General features: G+C 34.2%; 2 protein-coding genes and 1 long non-coding RNA gene across 3 annotated transcripts; 1 reads left to right on the forward strand and 2 right to left on the reverse strand.

The window, feature by feature from the left end:
* The first annotated feature begins 388 nt into the window (after positions 1-388).
* On the forward strand, positions 389-1,517 carry LOC105635680 (uncharacterized). The gene has a single exon (XM_012218752.4). It carries the CDS (start codon positions 477-479, stop codon positions 1,281-1,283), a length of 807 nt encoding a protein of 268 aa, XP_012074142.1. The 5' UTR covers positions 389-476; the 3' UTR covers positions 1,284-1,517.
* Positions 1,518-3,462: 1,945 nt separating this feature from the next.
* On the reverse strand, positions 3,463-7,954 carry WIP2 (WPP domain interacting protein 2). Its single transcript, XM_012218751.4, has 3 exons — positions 7,762-7,954; positions 6,321-7,542; positions 3,463-4,402 (listed from the first exon to the last, which is right to left on the reverse strand). Exons 2-3 carry the CDS (start codon positions 7,465-7,467, stop codon positions 3,693-3,695), a joined length of 1,857 nt encoding a protein of 618 aa, XP_012074141.1. The 5' UTR covers positions 7,468-7,542; positions 7,762-7,954; the 3' UTR covers positions 3,463-3,692.
* A 10,325-nt stretch (positions 7,955-18,279) lies between these two features.
* LOC149496348 (uncharacterized) lies at positions 18,280-20,906 on the reverse strand. Its single transcript, XR_016321041.1, has 2 exons — positions 20,328-20,906; positions 18,280-18,557 (listed from the first exon to the last, which is right to left on the reverse strand). It is a non-coding gene; the product is annotated as an uncharacterized LOC149496348 (long non-coding RNA).
* Positions 20,907-21,389: the final 483 nt, after the last annotated feature.

The following is a 21,389-nucleotide window of genomic DNA, read 5'->3' on the forward strand; positions in this document are numbered from 1 at the left end:
ATCAAATTCTACTAAAAAAAAAGATAAAATTCATAAATTTAAGTATCTCAAAGCTTAATGAATAAACTCTCCATATTTCTAGCTTTCTAAAATTATTAAGTCAAAAGTTTTTTTTTTTTTTTGAAAGGAAGTCAAAAATGTATTTATTCTAAAATTATTAAACTCTCCATATATTTATTCTAAATATAAAAAATTCATCTATAACAAATAGGAGTAAAAAGGTTAGATTTTATATTTCTTTACTTGAATGACAAGTTGAGGATATTTCGATTTTATATTATTATTTTAATAATAATGTTTGTACTTTCTCCAACTCCTTAGAGGAGTAGGATTTGTTTGGATATATGGAAACCGACTTTTTTGAAGAAAATAAAAAAACTAGGTCAGGTACTGATTCTTAGAAACTCCTCCGTCGCTTGCTATAAATACATATATATCCATCGTCACCTCCATTAATTCCAAACTCACTATCCGATATGTATATGAACGTAACCTCCTCTGTTTCTACTGACTCTTACTATGGCCGTCGTACGAAAGATTTCGACAGTACAGCCGATTCCAAAGACTGCTTTCGGTCGCTACCGTCCACCAATCTTACTCAATCTCTCCCTTCAGATTGGTCTGGAAAACGGAAGAGAAGTTCCTCTTCTTCATTGAATCAAGAGCTTCTACAAAAAGTTAGCTTTCTTCTTCTGCAATCTATGTCCGACGCTTTTAATGAAACTAACATATCAGAAGTTTTACAAGACATGATCAAGAGAAGCAAAGATCTAAACCGGAGGAACGATGTCGTTTTAAAGGAAGAAGGAGATATGTGCAGTGGCTTTTCAGATACTGATACTGCAAATAGTGAGGAGGATAAGAGGAAGAAGAGAAAGAAATTGTCAGAATTAGTTGGTTTGAAGAGTTCATCTTATGTGTGTAAAGAATGTAATAAAGTGTTTGATGACTTTAGAGCACTCGGTGGGCATATTGCAGCTCATAACAGGAACAAGAGAGCTGCGGCGGCAGGTGATGGGGTTGATTCGATTTTGGCGGCGGAGGCAGGAGTTTTTGGAGAAGTAAAGAAATATGCGTGTAATTTGTGTTCAAGAAGCTTTACCACAGGTCAAGCCCTTGGTGGACATAAAACATATCACCGGAAAATTGGGGATTGTGACGGAGAAGTTGAAGATGAGGCGGTGTCTGGTAGCCTTGCTACGTCTGAGGAAGAAAAAAATGCAGTTTTCCTTGCACTTGATTTGAATGCACCTCCTCCTTATGAGAGACCTTGCGGTTCTTAGTTCATATGAGGGTTTGATAGTTAGTTCAGTAAGTACAAGTTCAGTATTATCTTTTTTGAGAGATTTTTAGAATAAAATTAGTAACGTGCCCAGCATTGAATGGGCACATTTTGGGAGTATATTGTATTTATGGCAGCTACGAATGGTGAGCTCGCCAGTTTGCTGATTTTGTCCATACAAAATGCATTATTTCACAGATACACTTCGTGAGCAACTCTTGTACAGTTCGTCCCATTGCTATTTAAAATGCATCACAACCATTTTTAGAAAAGAAAAAATTTTAAAGATAGAAATCACATACTTGTGATTGGGACTCAATTAGAACTAAGTTTTGCTAATCGTATATCTCGACCTCACATAACAAAGAACAGTGAAACCACCGTCACCATTGGTATGAGTATCTATAGTAGATTGTAATCCGGGATGCTGCAAGGTATGATCTACTAGAGCCACCGATGGAAAATGAGTGCTGTAACTCCTATTGATACCACAACTTTAGTTCTTTCATTTGCTGCTCTAATGTCTCTTCAATTCAAGCATCGATGTTTTCATCGCTTATTCCCGAAGGCGAGATATAGCAGAAGAATTAGAAAAAAAAGACGCCTATGAACCGAGACCATACATCTCTCACTTCTTGACTGCCAACTTCCTGTAGATAAATCTGAGTAGCATAGATTGAGCGTGATTGACTAAACCTTTTCAAGTTGAGATTCAGCTTCAACTTTAGATAGACCAATCTCCCGAAAATAATAAAAATCTATATGTGATCTATACTTGCATTTACATTTTTGAAATATAAGCATAATAATGTTATTTTCCACAATTTGCTGATCCTTCTTTCTACTATGTTACCTCCAAAATCTCATATGAAGACGGGGTTGTTGTAGTTGAACCTCTTAAAATTGAGAAATTTGCATTAAAATTAATTCGAATTAAGAAAAATCAATATACCAAACATTTTGCATGTGCGTGTGAAGGATAGAGCTGTCTCTTATACCGTGTAGGATCAATTCTTGAGTCACCAATCTCATTAAGCAATCCTTGGAGAAACTCAAAAATTTGATCCAGCCAATCCAAAAATTAATTAAATTCCTGATCATAGAGTTAAGCAACTAAACTATATTTTAATGTTAGTGAGCCTGCTTTGCCATATATATGATAATATTTTCAATTAGGCAATATTTGTAACGTTGAAGCTTATTACAAGTGTTAGGATATAGGCTGACTTTGAAGGAAAATGTTAGGATTTAAGCTTATTTCATTAAAAAACAGAAAGAAAAACATTTTTCACTCCATGCATAAAAAAATATTTTTATCAAATATTACTATTTTTCCATTATTAAACAAAAATAAAATGTAATATATTTTAGCAACTTCATCAAATCCGTTTCCAACTTTGTTTTCGTATTCGTTTCCATTTTCTGTCAATAGTTCCCGCAGATTTTAGTAACCGTATTAGATTTCCATTTTTGAAGACCGTTTTTACTCCATGTATGCTTATTTAGCAATGGAGTAATCCATTTCCATGCAATTCGTTTCTAATTTGTTTCCAATCCGTTACTACATCCAGTAAAATTTCTTTACTTTTAATCTGTTTCTAATCTGTTGCTATTCCGGTGTTTTGTTATAGTGTAAAGAATGTAGTATGTTGATTTTTCCCCTTCTAAGTTTAATTTGATTTTGCTAAAAATCTCTTAAAGTTTAATTTGTTTTTTCTTTTCCTTTTCAAAAAAAAATTCTTTATTAAAAATAATAATGATAGATCATTAAAATGTCTTTATACCTTCTTAATTTTTATTCGCGGAGAGGAGAAAACGAACGGAGACAAATTGTAAATAAATATCATTTTTTTAATTAGAAAATTACTATTAGTATCATTTACTTTTTAAATGATAAGATATGAAGTAACAATTTAAAAAATTTCCACTCTATTTCCATTTCAATTTGGGGTGACGTGAGGTGAAAGATGGTGTGGAATCCAATTTTACATTTTGTCCCTATAATTTTGTCCCCTTTCTATTTGCCCATCTTCCAAACAAGCACAAAAGAAACTTGAGCTTTACATCAAAAACCTATATTTCCCAAATTAAGCTTTACATCAAACACACCATCACTACCAAAGAAATACAAAGTAAACCCAGCAAAGGTAACATACTGTCATTTAAGAAACATGTCAAAATGAAAAAACCTGTCATCTTCAGATGCTCTACTCAAAACAACCAATGAATTACAGAGGTGCGCAATGAAACCTGAAAACTTTCTTACAATTCCAACCCCATCATCCCAGAAGAAAGCAAAAAGAAAAAGAAAACGTTTCTAAGTGACAACATCAAAATTTAACATTCAGATCTTTGCCTACAGATGTGGAGAATACACAGAAAAGGGTCTACCAGTCTAAAAAGTATTGTTTTAAGTGGGTACAACATCCCCAGAATGGGGTGATAACTGCAACACTAATAACCAAAAGGCCAAGATAAGCAAAACCAGTTGGATGGAAAAACATGAAGTAAACTTAAATACTTTCGTCTGCATCTCCAATACCTCTTCTGTTCCCAAAATGTTTCCGCTATATTTTTCCACCTCCTCCGCTTGTTTCTTAAGTACTGCAGCTTTCTTCTCTGCTTCCGCAACCTTGTTCAAGATCTGTGCTTGTTCACCAGCCAAAGCTTCTTGTTGTTCAAAGAGAGTGACTTGATCACCTGCAGCAACTCTCAACTTCTGTATTGTCCTTGATAATGTCAAATACTCAACTTCAGCCTCGATCTTTTGCTTGAATAGGCCCTCAAGCTCATTTTCAATCTTGCTAGATATCTCTTGCTGCGACTCTATGGTCTTTCCTGATTTTTCCATTGATGGCTTGCAGCTAATCAAGATATTATCAAGTTCTGCAACCCTGGAATCCTTTACTTTAAGCAAAGCGTTTGCCTCCTCCAGTTTGTTTTCCAAATATTTTACATTCTCTCTCAGGCTAAATACTTGGGATTCCAAGGAACTTGATTGTTTGATATTTTCGGGATCAAACTGGTCACGTAAGCTCGACTCGTGGATTCCTCTGTCAGCAGAAGTGGAATCTACTGGAACACTGCTAACCTTCCCAATTTCACTTAATTTTTTAACCTCTGCAAAAATAAATAAATAAATAAATAACTAAGAGAAAAGAAAAAGAAAAAAAAAATGTAATTCTGTTGAATAAAATAAATCACCATAATAGTCAGATTTCGTTTCACAGAAAATGAATAAAAGAGTTTCATAAACAGTAAACAACCTTCTTTCAATCATACAAGAAAAATCAAAAAAATAAACAGTGCCAGGACCAAAGTTATCAATCGACAGCAAAACCCACACAAGTCAACAATTGGCAGTAAACAACACCAGCCATCTGAAACTTCAGCCAAATTACGAAACAGTAGCAAGATTGAGGGGTGTGGTCTACATAACTAGATATGTACACCAATAAAATACATGGAATGGGAAAAGATACATGTGAAGCACTTGAAGTATAAAAAGGGTAGAGCGGCAGTACACCTCTTTAAATCATCAAGACAACATAATAAGTAATGGAAAACATGAATACCATTTTAGAAAGATAACCTGAAAATTCAAGTTGTATAGCTAATTTCTAAATAACATTCTTAACTAAAACATAACAACTTATGCTACTAGGAACTTCAGGCATTAAAACTGGAATTACCCTGACCAAAAACTTCATTTATCTCACGTTAAAGATCATTTTCTTTGAAAAGGATCATATCAGATCACTAAAATTCCCATGCCATATTGACAGTGCTCAATGGTTTGCAATGAAATCCCAGATTGCAGATCACTAAGAGTAGAGAAAAGAAAAGCAAATAGATTGTCACGACTCAGTTATAGAGTGAAAGCATGTAATTTGCATTTTTTTTTTGCAAATGATGCAATTATATTCTTACTAGGACAAGAAATAAAGTTAAAACGCCTGCAACTCAACAGGGAAGGCACCTAATTCAGAAATAAGGTTTCTTGAAGATGCCAATCTCATAGTACTACTACTAGAGGGCAAGAGAAAGAGTCTTGCTGGATTCAATCCAAAGTAGCAAAGGGACATCATATACAGGGAAAAGTCCTTGGAATAAATTTTGGAAATATCATCACATAAGCATGTATATTTGCAGTTTCAACCAATTTCAGCCAAGTCTTGGCTCATCTCAGGCAAACCGCATTAAATTTTAACAATATATTATCATGAAAAACTGCATGATGAGTTGCGACATCCTCTATGACTTCTAAACAATCACTCTCCTAGCTTCAATATCAAAACTCAAAAGTTATAACAAGTCCATTAAAATAGGCCAGCATTCCTACAAAGAGACATCTGAAGAGCTGGGATTCATCAAACCTTTTACAGTTTAGCCCATTACACAGCATGCACCCAGATTAATCTATTATCTTCCCATTTCAGCCCTGAGGAGAGTTGCCTCTTTTACATTGGTTTCTAACTTCATAATGCTCTGACACCAATTTTTCTTTGCATGCCAAAAGAGTCTCATCCATATTTTCATATGGCAATAATTAACATACCCATGACATAGAAGCAATTATATCATTCTAATCCACCTTTATGAACCAGAACTTCCAGCTCCTTCTACTTCAAAGCTATTATTGCCAGTATTACCATCCAAAACTAATAGCTCTTAAAATGCTATAAGAATGAACTAAATCGCCAAAATTAGCCTTAGATGTAGATTTTTCTCCCTTCAACATGGATAATTTACTACAGGTATACCATCTGACAAACCATGAAAGCTATAGAATTTGATAATCTTGTTTATGGATAACAAATATTTCTATGCTTTTCCTCAATACATAAAAGGAGAAATGTAAAACCAAATATCCAGATATTTGCAATAAATATTTATTGATCCACTAATAACACTATCACACATGGATTAGCAGCATGCTAATTCATGAGGTCTTTCAAAATTGCAACTCAGTATAACAGAACATTAGCAACACATAAAAAAAACTATAAGAAAAATTCACAAATATAGGTGCACTGACCATTTTCAAGGGATTCCTGCACTGATTGGAGAGTAATGAGAGACTCAACCAAAGGATCTTGATCTATTGAGGGCCGATGATTCTTGCTTTTCCCTTCCTTGTCCTCCCAAGCAGAATCTGCAGCTAAATCATCTTCTTCTACTTCTAGATTCCCTTGGCGATAACCGGTCTGAACTTCTTCACTAAACTGTTGCTCACCTCCATGGGCATCATCACTGTTTTCTCCATCATAATTCATTGACCTTTCACTTTGATTTCCGTTACTGGTCACAGAACAAATACCCTGCGCAAAGACAAAGTTGGAGCTTCTTGAGTCAGATTCCATGCTGGAATGAGAGTTTTCCTTCTCAATTTTGACCCTTTCTCCTCTTGGCTTCTTACTACTTTCCACCCGTCCCTTCCCTTGTTGAACTCGTTGAGTTGAGCTACCAACAACATTCTTGCCACTCAAATTCTTAATCTTGTTCTTCTCCCGAACATACCCCGACACTGTAGGGAGATCATACCTCAACCTTGGAACACTCGCTGCTGTAGAAGACTTGCTGCTTCGATCCTCACTATTCTCAGAATCTGTCCCTAAAGGAAAAGCGGAGCTAACTGCAAATCTAGTTTCCAAACTAGACGCATGCGCCGCTAAGCCATCAAGGACACCTGCATTTCTTAACATGTTAGCAGATCCACTAGAACCGTCACTGTTTTGCTTGATCTCAGCTGGCATTAAGTTTGTCGGTTTATTGGGATTTCCAGAAATGGACAATCCCCTCTTCAAAACTTTACTGATATCTGCTGTGGTGCTACCATCCTTAATAACATCTCTCTTAATTCGCCTCCACTTTCTCAAACCATATCCTTTAGTAATTGAGGGTGACCCCACAACAGGAGAATTAGCCCTTGAAGGCTGAGAATTCACAGAATTCTCCATTTGCTCAATTCCCGTATCTTCTTTGAGTTGTCCATCATAAGGCGAAGTGCTAGTATCAACAATTCTGCTAGTTCCTAGGTTGTAAATCTCATTTGAACATGACCCATTTGCCTTGACCTTGTTCTTCACACGATCAAGGTTTGAAACACTATCATCTGGGTTGGTAGTGGTCAATTCATTATCTTCAACCGATTCAAGCGCAGAACTTTCACTTTCCAAATCCATTAAGTATCTTTTGGATCAAGATCAAGAAAAATAAACTATCATTCCAGCATTATCATGTTGAAATCAACTCAAAATCTGAGAAAGAATAAAAAAGATGAAATAAAGATTAAACCATACTCTAATTGAACCATTCTCTTGCATCAAATACAATTCAATTTTCTTCCAACAAGTTCATTATGATAAAGATGATATTTATACCAACTGAAATTGAGAGTTTGGAAATTAAAGTAATATATTTGAAATTGACCCCAAAAAGAAAAAGGAAAAAAAGTAAAATTTCAATAAAGGACGCACCTTTTATATGTATCCATTAACAAAAATGAAGCTTTGAATTGAAGATTGAAGCTTGTGATTAGATGATGATTGTTGCCACCCTGAATCATAAAATTCGAACGAAATGGAAACCCTAAACTATGCTTGGATTTGCAATTTTATAGCCGTGAAATTATTGAATTTTTTTTTTTTTTTATGATATATATGTATATATTATAATGTATATTAGTATATTGTAATAATAATATTGTGTGTTTATATATATATATATATATATATATAATTGCAGGTGGACAAGATGAGATGGGCCACATGGAGGCGGTGGCCCACAGCCTCAACACCCGTAGAAGTGGGCATTGTTGGCCATCTGATCTGTAGTACAACCACACATGGCAAAGTCGGTTGTCAATCACTGTTCTTCACTCAAAGGAAAGGAAAGGATGTGCTTTTCATTCACTTGATTCCAGGGCCATGATTAGTATATTGAATAGGAAGTTATATTCTCAAATCTCTTGTTTAATAGTAATTAAGATTTGAAATTGGTAATGGATTATAGAAAAAGTTGGCATTTAGTTCAACTAATTCGTATAGTTAATAGTTATTTGGCATGTGATAGCTATATTATAAGTGTCAAATTATATTTTAAGTGTTTCTTAAGCTTTTTATCAGGAGCAGATAGCTAATAGAAGTTTCAATCAATTATTAATTTAGTGTATTTTGAATTTTTTTTGTATCAGTTGGTAACTGATTCATATTTATATTATTTTTAATTTTATTAACCTCATGAGAAATTGCTAATAATTTTTTAAAATTAATATTTTTATTAACATTTTATTTATAGTTGTTTAAAAATAAAATTTTTTAAATATTATTTTAAAATTTTAATTATAGTTTTATTTATATAATATATTGAAATAAAAAAATAATATATCCATCTTAAATTATATATATATATATATAATTATGTCTTAATGGTCATTTGTCACGACCCGATTCCATGGGCCGGACCGGCACTAGGGCCCAGGTAAGCTTAAGGCCCCCGAGACCCGTAGTAAGCCTGAAACACTAAAAATTTATTATCTCAATATAATTTTAAACATTCAGCCCATATTATTATGAAAGATAAACCTCAATATTTTATTATTTCTCGGCCCAAGTTTATCTTCTACAGCATTCTATAGTTCGAGCCGAATTTACAATACATCACATTCTAATATGGGCTTACAGAATTATTTTGTCTATGTTAATTTACAGCTAAATATATGTAAATTCTACAACTGCGGAGTCACTACTTCTTTGGTATACATAGCTTTTTATACGCATAATTACATAGTGAAATAATTATAGAACCAGGAAAATTTTCCTATTGCCCTGCGCCGAAGAAACATAGCCTAAACTGGATTAAAGAAAAACTTACTTCCTGGAAAAATAAACAAGACATGTGAGTTTTCTAAGAAGTAATACTTATTGCACAACACATGCATTCACACAAATGTATAAATATATCAATCTAGTCATCCGACTAGTTATGTGCTCACGCGACCAATCACACAAATGGCATATCACCAGCACTCACAAGTAATGTCACCTTCAATTAAACAAGCAAGTGGAAATTAGTCAGTGGCGCCACCTGAAACCCCAACGAGCCGTCCTCACACATGGCTCGCCCTCTCATACATGTGCACCAGGGAGCCGATCCCCCATACGGCCAACTGGTCTAATCCTCACTGACCAGTCCTCTCATTATTTTTCCATTCTCTCTTCTCTTTTCCATATTAACAGGAGGCAACTCGGTGGTCTCCATCCAATCTAGATCATCAAGTGCTCACAACAGGAGGCCACCCTGCGGGCTACAATCAAATCTAGATTATCAGGTGCGCAACTACAAGAAGCCATCCTGTGAATTTCCATATAATGTATATCATCAGGTGCACAAGGGGGCGCCGATCTCCCATTTTCCCGGCCGACGGTCAAGTATCATATCATAACCGGATCCATATCACAGACCGTCCTCACAAACCCATGGTGGTCCACTTCATCCCAATTCCACACAAACAAAGCACAACATATCACAACGCAATTAATCAAGTATTGCAATTAAATGCAAACATATTAATCAATTAAACATCGTAACGCAATGCACAATTAGGCATCCAAAATCAAATGCAAATAAATAAGTAATAGTGTTAACAACAAACAATAATAAATCAACAAATAATAATAATGATAAACAATAACAATGAAAATGAATAAATAAATATTCGAATACTTAAATGAATAACAATGATAATAAATAATTAATCAGAGTACTTTATTTATAGAATTTATTTAAATAAACTTATTAATTATATTGTTAATTAAAACTAATCTAAGTTCTATCGAAATTTCGGCAGCATCTCCCCTAAAAGTGGGATTATCTACCTGCTTAAATATCAGCAATATTATATCCATCAACCATTACACACACAGCCCATCCATCGGGCAATCAAATAATTTAATTTCCCTTCCTCCTTCAGAAACAACAATGTCAACATTCAACTAATAATTCAAACATGTTCCATTCATATTTCAATCATTCCTGCTTCACATCAATATAATTAGCCACTTTAGCTAAATACCGAATAAATGAAATCGTTTATACATACATATACAAGCAAATCTTATACTGTTAAGTTAGTTAATTTCATATAATTCTTATTCCAAATACATATACCTTTAATAATCTTATGCAATTATAATTCATAAACTCTTTTATTTTCTTGATTATTAACAAGGATCTCATAATTGAATTTAATGATCTACGAATCATCTTCCTCACCATACATGATCATAGCTAACAAACCCATTTTAATCGTCTATCAAATAAAAATAAGCATTTATATATCAACCAATACAGAAACTTGGAAAATATACTCACTTATATATTTTTGTTGTTCTAAAACAATGCAAGAACTAAGGTCATTGCTGCCAAAATACAAAAATTCATAGCTCTTCTATACTAAAATCATAGATTACACAACAACTAACCCACCTTGCAAAAATTGAACTTACAACCTCATTCTTAGCTTTGATTAGTCAAAATTTATAAGGATCAATTTCATAACAGCTGTCAATTCGCAAAGGAATTAAGTTTTTCTATCTTAAAATCATGGATCACACCCACTAACTAAGTCCACGCAAGAATTAGATTTACAACCTTAATTGTACCATGTCAAACCAAAAAAAAAATCAATAGAAATAATTGAAGATAGCTGCTGCCAACCTAAGCAAATCAAGGTTTCTCGATCAAAATCCATATTATAAACACTAGTTAACTCATTTACCAACAAAACTTAACTTATCATGTCAAATGCCTCATATCAAGCAGAAATTTTTAAGCAAATAGCTAGGTTGGCTGCTACCCTATCACAATCATTCTAAGTTCTTTCATAGGACCTACCATACACACCCTAACTTACACATTTCCTTGAAAAATGCAGTTATAGTGTCAATTAATAGTCAAAAATCAGATTTTTCCCAACTTCCAGTCGTGTGACTAGTGTTTCAGGAACCTAGCATTTCTCATTCATGATTCTAACAACCCTTTCTTCAAATGAGCTATTGAATAAGCTAAATAATTGAAGGAAAAGGGATCATATAGAGCTCACCAAGGTTTTGAATGCGACTTTACCCACTACGCTGTGATCGCAGTTTCTTGGTTCGCTGCGCCAGCCGGAACGGGAAGGAGAGAGTGAAGAAGAGAGATCGAATCTTCTTCCTCGACAATACTGAATCGACGCCGCTGGAAAATCAGGCAGGAGGAGGCTCGACGCGAACTTCCGATCGAAGGATGTCGCGGTTCTCCTGCACCTCCTACGTACACCAGAGACGAAAGAGAGAAGGGAAGGGAAGCCGGGACCCGCTGCGACGTGGAGGCGATGGCGAGGAGGCGCGGCGTTGGTCTTCGATTGTCGGAAGAAGAGGAGGAGGAAGAGGAGGTCGCGCGCTGGTGCTGGCGCAAGGAAGAAGAAGGAAAAAAAAAGAAAAAAAAAAGAAAAGAAAAGAAAGAAGAAAAAGAAAAAAAAAAAGGAAAAGAAAGAAAAAAATCTTTGAGCTTCTAGACCCTTCCGGTTCGATTCGAACCGGTTTGGTCTAATTTCAATGATTCGGCTCGACTTGCTTGGTTTTCGAGTTTTCAAATTGGTTTATGGGTCCAGTTTAGCAATAATAAAATACTAGCTGGTATGATTTCATTGGTTGAAATAAAAAAAATTAGTTTTTAAATGAAAATTCTACGAAATTAAATTTTCGGGTCGTTTCAATCTTCCCCCCTTATAAAAATTCGTCCTCGAATTTTCGAGATGAGCAAGAAATAGGAATGCAACTAGAAAAGAAAGCATGTAAGGATATTTAACAAACAAATTATCATTTGATTGACATCCACGAATAAATGAATGAAAGGTTTCATTATAACTCAAAATGTATTCGTTCAACCATCTATTACATTTATTGTCACTTGATTAAAACTCACAGGAAACTTAAGTCTATTACTATAACCTCGAATTTCTATTGCCAACAATCCTATACTCCAAATTTAGTAGCAACTCAACTTCTGTACCCAAAATTGCCTACCTGACCATTCCAACATTCGTGTTTCTATCTTGACTGCGAACTACCTACTTACCTATAGCATTGTTATCATTATCATTACCACCCCTTTATCTTATCCCACCGGCCCTGTGATATAAATAGACAATTTTTCAAAAATAATTTTTCTATATAAATAATTAATTTTCAATTTATTTATCATAACACAATTTGAATTCAAAATAAAAATGGGGTTTTAAATTTAAATATCAATATCAAGTAAATAAAACAATAAAAAGAAATTCTAAAGAAATTCAGTAGCCGAACTGAATACTAAAATACCGATTTCTTCACCCCAAATTCATCAATCCACCATACAATTAGAAAACCTACTTATTCTCTACACTATCCTGTTCACTGATAGGAATAGAGTTCACATGAAAAGTAGTGTACTGGGTGATCAGGCCAATCCACTACCATCAGGTATTACTCTATTCCCTAGCTTAAGGGTTGATAATTGCTTTAGCCCCTACAGGTATTGTGATGGGTTCATCCTACTATCCATTACTTTCACTCTAATCCTCAATTAGTTCTTCTATAGTTTACGGATCTTCACAATAAGTGTGGGTTTTCCCACCTCATAGGGTCTGGTGCGTCCACCATCCCTAGAGAGGGAAATCACAAAGTTTCCTTCCTTATGTTGGTTACGGCCGATCCCAACATAAAGAAATTTCCTATACTCCGCAGTTGTGTCCTAAAACCCTAACCTAAGCTCTGATACCAACTTTGTCACGACCCGATTCCATGGGCCGGACCGGCACTAGGGCCCAGGTAAGCTTAAGGCCCCCGAGACCCGTAGTAAGCCTGAAACACTAAAAATTTATTATCTCAATATAATTTTAAACATTCAGCCCATATTATTATGAAAGATAAACCTCAATATTTTATTATTTCTCGGCCCAAGTTTATCTTCTACAGCATTCTATAGTTCGAGCCGAATTTACAATACATCACATTCTAATATGGGCTTACAGAATTATTTTGTCTATGTTAATTTACAGCTAAATATATGTAAATTCTACAACTGCGGAGTCACTACTTCTTTGGTATACATAGCTTTTTATACGCATAATTACATAGTGAAATAATTATAGAACCAGGAAAATTTTCCTATTGCCCTGCGCCGAAGAAACATAGCCTAAACTGGATTAAAGAAAAACTTACTTCCTGGAAAAATAAACAAGACATGTGAGTTTTCTAAGAAGTAATACTTATTGCACAACACATGCATTCACACAAATGTATAAATATATCAATCTAGTCATCCGACTAGTTATGTGCTCACGCGACCAATCACACAAATGGCATATCACCAGCACTCACAAGTAATGTCACCTTCAATTAAACAAGCAAGTGGAAATTAGTCAGTGGCGCCACCTGAAACCCCAACGAGCCGTCCTCACACATGGCTCGCCCTCTCATACATGTGCACCAGGGAGCCGATCCCCCATACGGCCAACTGGTCTAATCCTCACTGACCAGTCCTCTCATTATTTTTCCATTCTCTCTTCTCTTTTCCATATTAACAGGAGGCAACTCGGTGGTCTCCATCCAATCTAGATCATCAAGTGCTCACAACAGGAGGCCACCCTGCGGGCTACAATCAAATCTAGATTATCAGGTGCGCAACTACAAGAAGCCATCCTGTGAATTTCCATATAATGTATATCATCAGGTGCACAAGGGGGCGCCGATCTCCCATTTTCCCGGCCGACGGTCAAGTATCATATCATAACCGGATCCATATCACAGACCGTCCTCACAAACCCATGGTGGTCCACTTCATCCCAATTCCACACAAACAAAGCACAACATATCACAACGCAATTAATCAAGTATTGCAATTAAATGCAAACATATTAATCAATTAAACATCGTAACGCAATGCACAATTAGGCATCCAAAATCAAATGCAAATAAATAAGTAATAGTGTTAACAACAAACAATAATAAATCAACAAATAATAATAATGATAAACAATAACAATGAAAATGAATAAATAAATATTCGAATACTTAAATGAATAACAATGATAATAAATAATTAATCAGAGTACTTTATTTATAGAATTTATTTAAATAAACTTATTAATTATATTGTTAATTAAAACTAATCTAAGTTCTATCGAAATTTCGGCAGCATCTCCCCTAAAAGTGGGATTATCTACCTGCTTAAATATCAGCAATATTATATCCATCAACCATTACACACACAGCCCATCCATCGGGCAATCAAATAATTTAATTTCCCTTCCTCCTTCAGAAACAACAATGTCAACATTCAACTAATAATTCAAACATGTTCCATTCATATTTCAATCATTCCTGCTTCACATCAATATAATTAGCCACTTTAGCTAAATACCGAATAAATGAAATCGTTTATACATACATATACAAGCAAATCTTATACTGTTAAGTTAGTTAATTTCATATAATTCTTATTCCAAATACATATACCTTTAATAATCTTATGCAATTATAATTCATAAACTCTTTTATTTTCTTGATTATTAACAAGGATCTCATAATTGAATTTAATGATCTACGAATCATCTTCCTCACCATACATGATCATAGCTAACAAACCCATTTTAATCGTCTATCAAATAAAAATAAGCATTTATATATCAACCAATACAGAAACTTGGAAAATATACTCACTTATATATTTTTGTTGTTCTAAAACAATGCAAGAACTAAGGTCATTGCTGCCAAAATACAAAAATTCATAGCTCTTCTATACTAAAATCATAGATTACACAACAACTAACCCACCTTGCAAAAATTGAACTTACAACCTCATTCTTAGCTTTGATTAGTCAAAATTTATAAGGATCAATTTCATAACAGCTGTCAATTCGCAAAGGAATTAAGTTTTTCTATCTTAAAATCATGGATCACACCCACTAACTAAGTCCACGCAAGAATTAGATTTACAACCTTAATTGTACCATGTCAAACCAAAAAAAAAATCAATAGAAATAATTGAAGATAGCTGCTGCCAACCTAAGCAAATCAAGGTTTCTCGATCAAAATCCATATTATAAACACTAGTTAACTCATTTACCAACAAAACTTAACTTATCATGTCAAATGCCTCATATCAAGCAGAAATTTTTAAGCAAATAGCTAGGTTGGCTGCTACCCTATCACAATCATTCTAAGTTCTTTCATAGGACCTACCATACACACCCTAACTTACACATTTCCTTGAAAAATGCAGTTATAGTGTCAATTAATAGTCAAAAATCAGATTTTTCCCAACTTCCAGTCGTGTGACTAGTGTTTCAGGAACCTAGCATTTCTCATTCATGATTCTAACAACCCTTTCTTCAAATGAGCTATTGAATAAGCTAAATAATTGAAGGAAAAGGGATCATATAGAGCTCACCAAGGTTTTGAATGCGACTTTACCCACTACGCTGTGATCGCAGTTTCTTGGTTCGCTGCGCCAGCCGGAACGGGAAGGAGAGAGTGAAGAAGAGAGATCGAATCTTCTTCCTCGACAATACTGAATCGACGCCGCTGGAAAATCAGGCAGGAGGAGGCTCGACGCGAACTTCCGATCGAAGGATGTCGCGGTTCTCCTGCACCTCCTACGTACACCAGAGACGAAAGAGAGAAGGGAAGGGAAGCCGGGACCCGCTGCGACGTGGAGGCGATGGCGAGGAGGCGCGGCGTTGGTCTTCGATTGTCGGAAGAAGAGGAGGAGGAAGAGGAGGTCGCGCGCTGGTGCTGGCGCAAGGAAGAAGAAGGAAAAAAAAAAGAAAAAAAAAAGAAAAGAAAAGAAAGAAGAAAAAGAAAAAAAAAAAGGAAAAGAAAGAAAAAAATCTTTGAGCTTCTAGACCCTTCCGGTTCGATTCGAACCGGTTTGGTCTAATTTCAATGATTCGGCTCGACTTGCTTGGTTTTCGAGTTTTCAAATTGGTTTATGGGTCCAGTTTAGCAATAATAAAATACTAGCTGGTATGATTTCATTGGTTGAAATAAAAAAAATTAGTTTTTAAATGAAAATTCTACGAAATTAAATTTTCGGGTCGTTTCATCATTTTATATTTTAATAATAACGGTTACTAAAATTTTACTAAAGACGAATAATAATCAGCTAACCGCTAGTAGTATAGACCGATGAACCAAACGAACCTTGAGTTAAAAGAATTGGAATTCTTAGCCACCCCTCTAAATTTCAATTACATATGAATATATTTTCAAATAATATGTATATATATATATATATATATATATATATATATATATATACCCCTTTTATCTTTTATCATTTGGGCATTTCATTTCTCCTTTTTTTTTTAATAAAAATGAGTATTTTATTCTTTTACTAATTTCCTATTTCATATATGAATAAGAATTCTATTCCATCACATTCTATATTTCATTCCCCATTCCATTCTTTATTTTGTACTAAACATAATTCTTAGGGACTATATTTTGAAATAAATAAATAAGGGTTAATTGCTAATGTGGTGTACACAATTGAGAAAAAAAAATCAAAAACAAATTATAAATGTTGAATTAGGTTTAAAATGCTCGTAATGTTAATTCAAAAAGAAATTGCCAACTCTGTTATTCTCCACCACATTTGGTGGTCGGCTTCGGCCTGTGGAGCGTGTTTGTGGGTCACAACCTTTGGGCCTTCTTTTGGAAATGACAGCCTTTGTTTCTAGCTATAGGGAAGTGTTAGACAAGGAATTTGTAAGTTTCTGGGTTTTTTTTTTTAATATGATGGATTCAACGAGCTACACAACAGGGTAGCACTTTCTAAACTCACTAAATTGGTGAAAACATTTATTGCTAGAAGGATTCGAATTCAAGATATTTTGTTATTCACATAAGTGAAAAAACCAACCAGACCATATATGATTAACAAATTTCTAAGTCCATTGTTGGTTACAGCAGTCCTCTCTTAGCTGAAGCCATGGCAGTTGGGGAGGCCCTTTCTTCGTTAAAGAATGAAAGCCATCACAACATTATTGCAGAGACAGACTCTAGGCATGTTTGGACAAGTTTATGCTTTAATAGGGTTTACCATGTCATTTTGGATTGCAAAACTTTGTTAAACAAAATCAATGATTTTTTTGATTTCTTGGGTAAGACGTCAGACAAATATAGCAGCTCATGGGATGGCTAAAGCTACTATTATTAATACCTTCATGTTGTTATAGTTGTTTGTCTTTAATTTTTTATTATTTATTAGAAACACGAAATAGTTTTTGGGTTTTGGTTTTTATTTTTAAAACTTTTTTTCCTAAAATTATTTTTTCTTTTCTTTTGGTTCATGCTGTGAAAAATTCTTTCAATTATTAAATCTCTCTTTTATTAAACTACTAAAGATTTAGTTAATAATAAAAATTCAAAATTTAAGATAAAATAATTAAAAATATTTCACACTTTAATTTTTAAATTCCAAAGTTACAGTAACTATTGATTATTATGTATATATTCAATTGAATAAATATAATATCCAAGTAGTATAATAAATAAATAATTAGTCGTCTTCCCGCACATCGTGTGCGGATATATAATATTTAAAAACAAAAATGCTATTGTTATTATAATTAATAATTATTTTTGAAAATCTAAATATTCAATGTTATACTTACTAATGTACAAAAAAATAAAATAAAAAATAATTTTTTTTATAGATTCTTTCAAAAGGATCAACATATTGACATATGTATACATAAAATCAAGTTTATAATTAAGTTTAAAATTTCTAATTTTTATAAGTATTCTAATTGTCACGACCCGAATCCATGGGCCGGACCGGCACTAGGGCCCAGGTAAGCTTAAGGCCCCCGAGGCCCGTAGTAAGCCTGAAACACTAAAAATTTACTATTTCAATATAATTTTTTTAACATTCAGCCCATACTGATTGGAAAATAAACCGCAAGATTCTATTAAACCTCGGCCCAAATTTAAAACATCTTAAACATTTACAAATTACCCTGCTTACAATACAATATTTATAATATATGCTCACAGAATGATTTCATCTATAATAATATACGACTAAAAATATACAAATCCTATAACTGCGGAGTTCACTAACAAATGAATACAGATAAGTCTTCGGACATTTATCTATTTAATAGATCGATACTAAAATTAGAGAACTCTTTTCTAACAGTGAAAGAGTAGAGTTATAGCTGGGACTTAGAAAGAGCTACTTCCTGAAAGATTTAAATAAAAGAGATGTGAGTTTGTTAAAGAATAATAATTATTGCACAACACACGCATTCACACAAATGTATAAATATATCAATCTAGTCATCCGACTAGTTATATGTTCACACAGCCAGTCACACAATTGGCATATCACCAGCACTCACAATTATTAACATCTTCATATAATCACATCACGTGGAAATTGGTCAGTGGAGTCACCGAAACCCCCGATGAGCCGTCCTCCCACATGGCTCATCCTCTCACGTGTGCACCAGGGAGCCGATCCCCCATACTGGCCGACCGGTCTAATCCTCACTTGACCAGCCCTCTCATTGTTTTTCTATCCTCTCTTTTCTTTTTCATACCAACAGGAGGCAACCCGGTGGTCTCCATCCAATCTAGATCATCAAGCGCTCACAACAGGAGGCCACCCTGCGGGCAGCGATCAAATCTAGACTGTCCGGTGCGCAACGACGAGAAGCCAACCTGTGGTTAACGGTAACGGTAACGGTAGGTGCACACGGGGGCGCCGATCTCCCATTTACCCGGCTAACTGTAATGGATCCATGTAACGGTAACGGTATATATAACGGTAACGGTAATCAGGATCCACATAACGGTAACGGTCTCACAAACCCATGGTGACCCACTTCATCCCAATTCCACACAAACAAAGCATAGCATTATCACAACACAATTAATCAAACATCCAAAATCAATGCAAATAAATAAATAAATAAATAGTATTAACAACAAACAACAATAATAAAATAAATAGCAATATTAACAATAATAATGAAAATAAATAAATAAATATGTAAATAATTAAATGAATAATAAAGATAATAAATAATCAAAGCACTATATTTATTATGTACCAATTTATAGAACTGATCTAAATAAACTTATTAATTATGTTGTTAATTAAAATTTAGTCTAATTTCTATCAAAATTTCGGCAGCACCTTCCCTAAAAATTGGACTATCTACCTGCTCAAATATCACAATATCATTATCTCTTTCTCAATCAATGCACACAGCCCATCCGTCGGGCAATCAATCAATTTAAAATCCCATCCTCCTTCCATAACAACAATATCAACACTCAACTAACAATTTACAAACTAATTCTAATAATATCCATATAAGATCATTTATTAATTAAATTATTAGCTTTACGGTAACTAATTTGTTAAACAGCTAAAACATATTTTAGCCATAACTAATTATAACTACTACCTATTAAAATTTGATTTTTATATCGATATCGAAAATGACTAGGCCTCCCAAGTCTTAATTTATCAAATTTTGATTCTAGCCGTTAACCAACTAAAATTCGCCTTACTTCTCTTATGCACAATCGGCTAGTTTTGATCTAATGGTTATCTAATTAACTAATTAACTAATTCTAATTTATTCTTTCTCCTCAAATCACCTAGTCATAATAATAATCATGTAATTTATTTGACAATGTTCTAAACTAATTTACAATTAGTTTATTCTAAAGTCCTAAACCAGTTAACAAATCATGTTCGCTATCCAAATACGCACACTAATCAATTTAATTTATTTACAAAGGACTATAAATGTTCATATATATATATATTTTTTTTTATTATTTTTATTTTATTTTATTTTATTTTATTTTTTATTATTTTTTTTATTTAGTTAATTCAATAAGTTAATTTCTTGTTATTCAATTTAGTCTATTAAATTCATTAGTCAATTAATTCTTTTTATATATATAAAAATTAAGAATTGAGTCTTAGAACATACCCATTGGGAATCGGGCGACGATTCCATGATCAGCGTGAAGAGAAGAGGATTCTGTCTCTCGGGGCCTCGCCGGAGTGCCGCCGGCCGGTCACCGGACCGCCGCCGCCGACCGCCGTGCACGGTGGCCGGAAATTCAAATCATCACCAAAATTAATAAACAATATATCATTTTATTCGTTTCGATGAGAAGATCATTAATATGTATTCAAATCAAGGTGGGTACGAACTATTTGGCCGGAAATTGATCGGAAAGGTTCGGTGATACCCATTTTGGGTTTTCCGATTCCGGCCATTACAGTCGACGAGGAGGCCATCAAATGAAAGAGGAAGAAGAGAGGAGTCATTTGGTACTCACCTTGAGCCCTAGGCTTGCCTGAAACGGCGTGAATCGCCGGAAAAAGGGTGTCCAAAACTTCAGGTTCTTCCCCTTCAAAATAGACACAATTTCAATTCAAATCTACGCTATAATCTTCTTCCTCGCGTTGAGCAGATGTTTTTAGAGTATTCATTTGCCGAATTTGGTGGCCGGAGGAAGGAGATCGAAGAAGAGGGAGGAGGAGGAGGAGGAGGTGGTCACGCTACTGCAGAAGGAGAAGGAAGAAAAGAAAAGAAAAAGAAAAGAAAGGAAATGGGCCGGTCCGGTTCGATTCAAACCGGTTCGGTCCGATTCAGTGATTTGGTCTCATTTCGTTTGGTTTTTGAGTTTTTCGCTCGATTTTTCGATTATTCGTGTGGTTTCGACATAGTTAATTGATTTTTAGGTCCGTTTTAATTTATCTAATTATTTAGTTGGATCATAAAACATCGCTTCAATTTACTTTCTAATAGTACAACAAATAATGATAATAATAAATTAATTTAGGATAATTAGTTTATATCGTAGAGTTCCCTTTTATTTCATCAAAATTTCCGGACAGTCTGTTATTGGGCTTGGGCCCAATTCAAATTCAGGCTCAAGTTAAACTTGCTCGGTCTTAACAACCCATACTATCCAAAAATTCGGGTTTTTGATTTAATAAAAATTCCAAAGTTTTGAAAATAAAAATTCAGAGTGTTTCACTA

The sequence above is a fragment of the Jatropha curcas genome, chromosome 5 (genome assembly GCF_041381405.1).
Source record: "Jatropha curcas cultivar XTBG-Jc1 chromosome 5, XTBG_Jcur_1.0, whole genome shotgun sequence".
NCBI lineage: Eukaryota > Viridiplantae > Streptophyta > Magnoliopsida > Malpighiales > Euphorbiaceae > Jatropha > Jatropha curcas.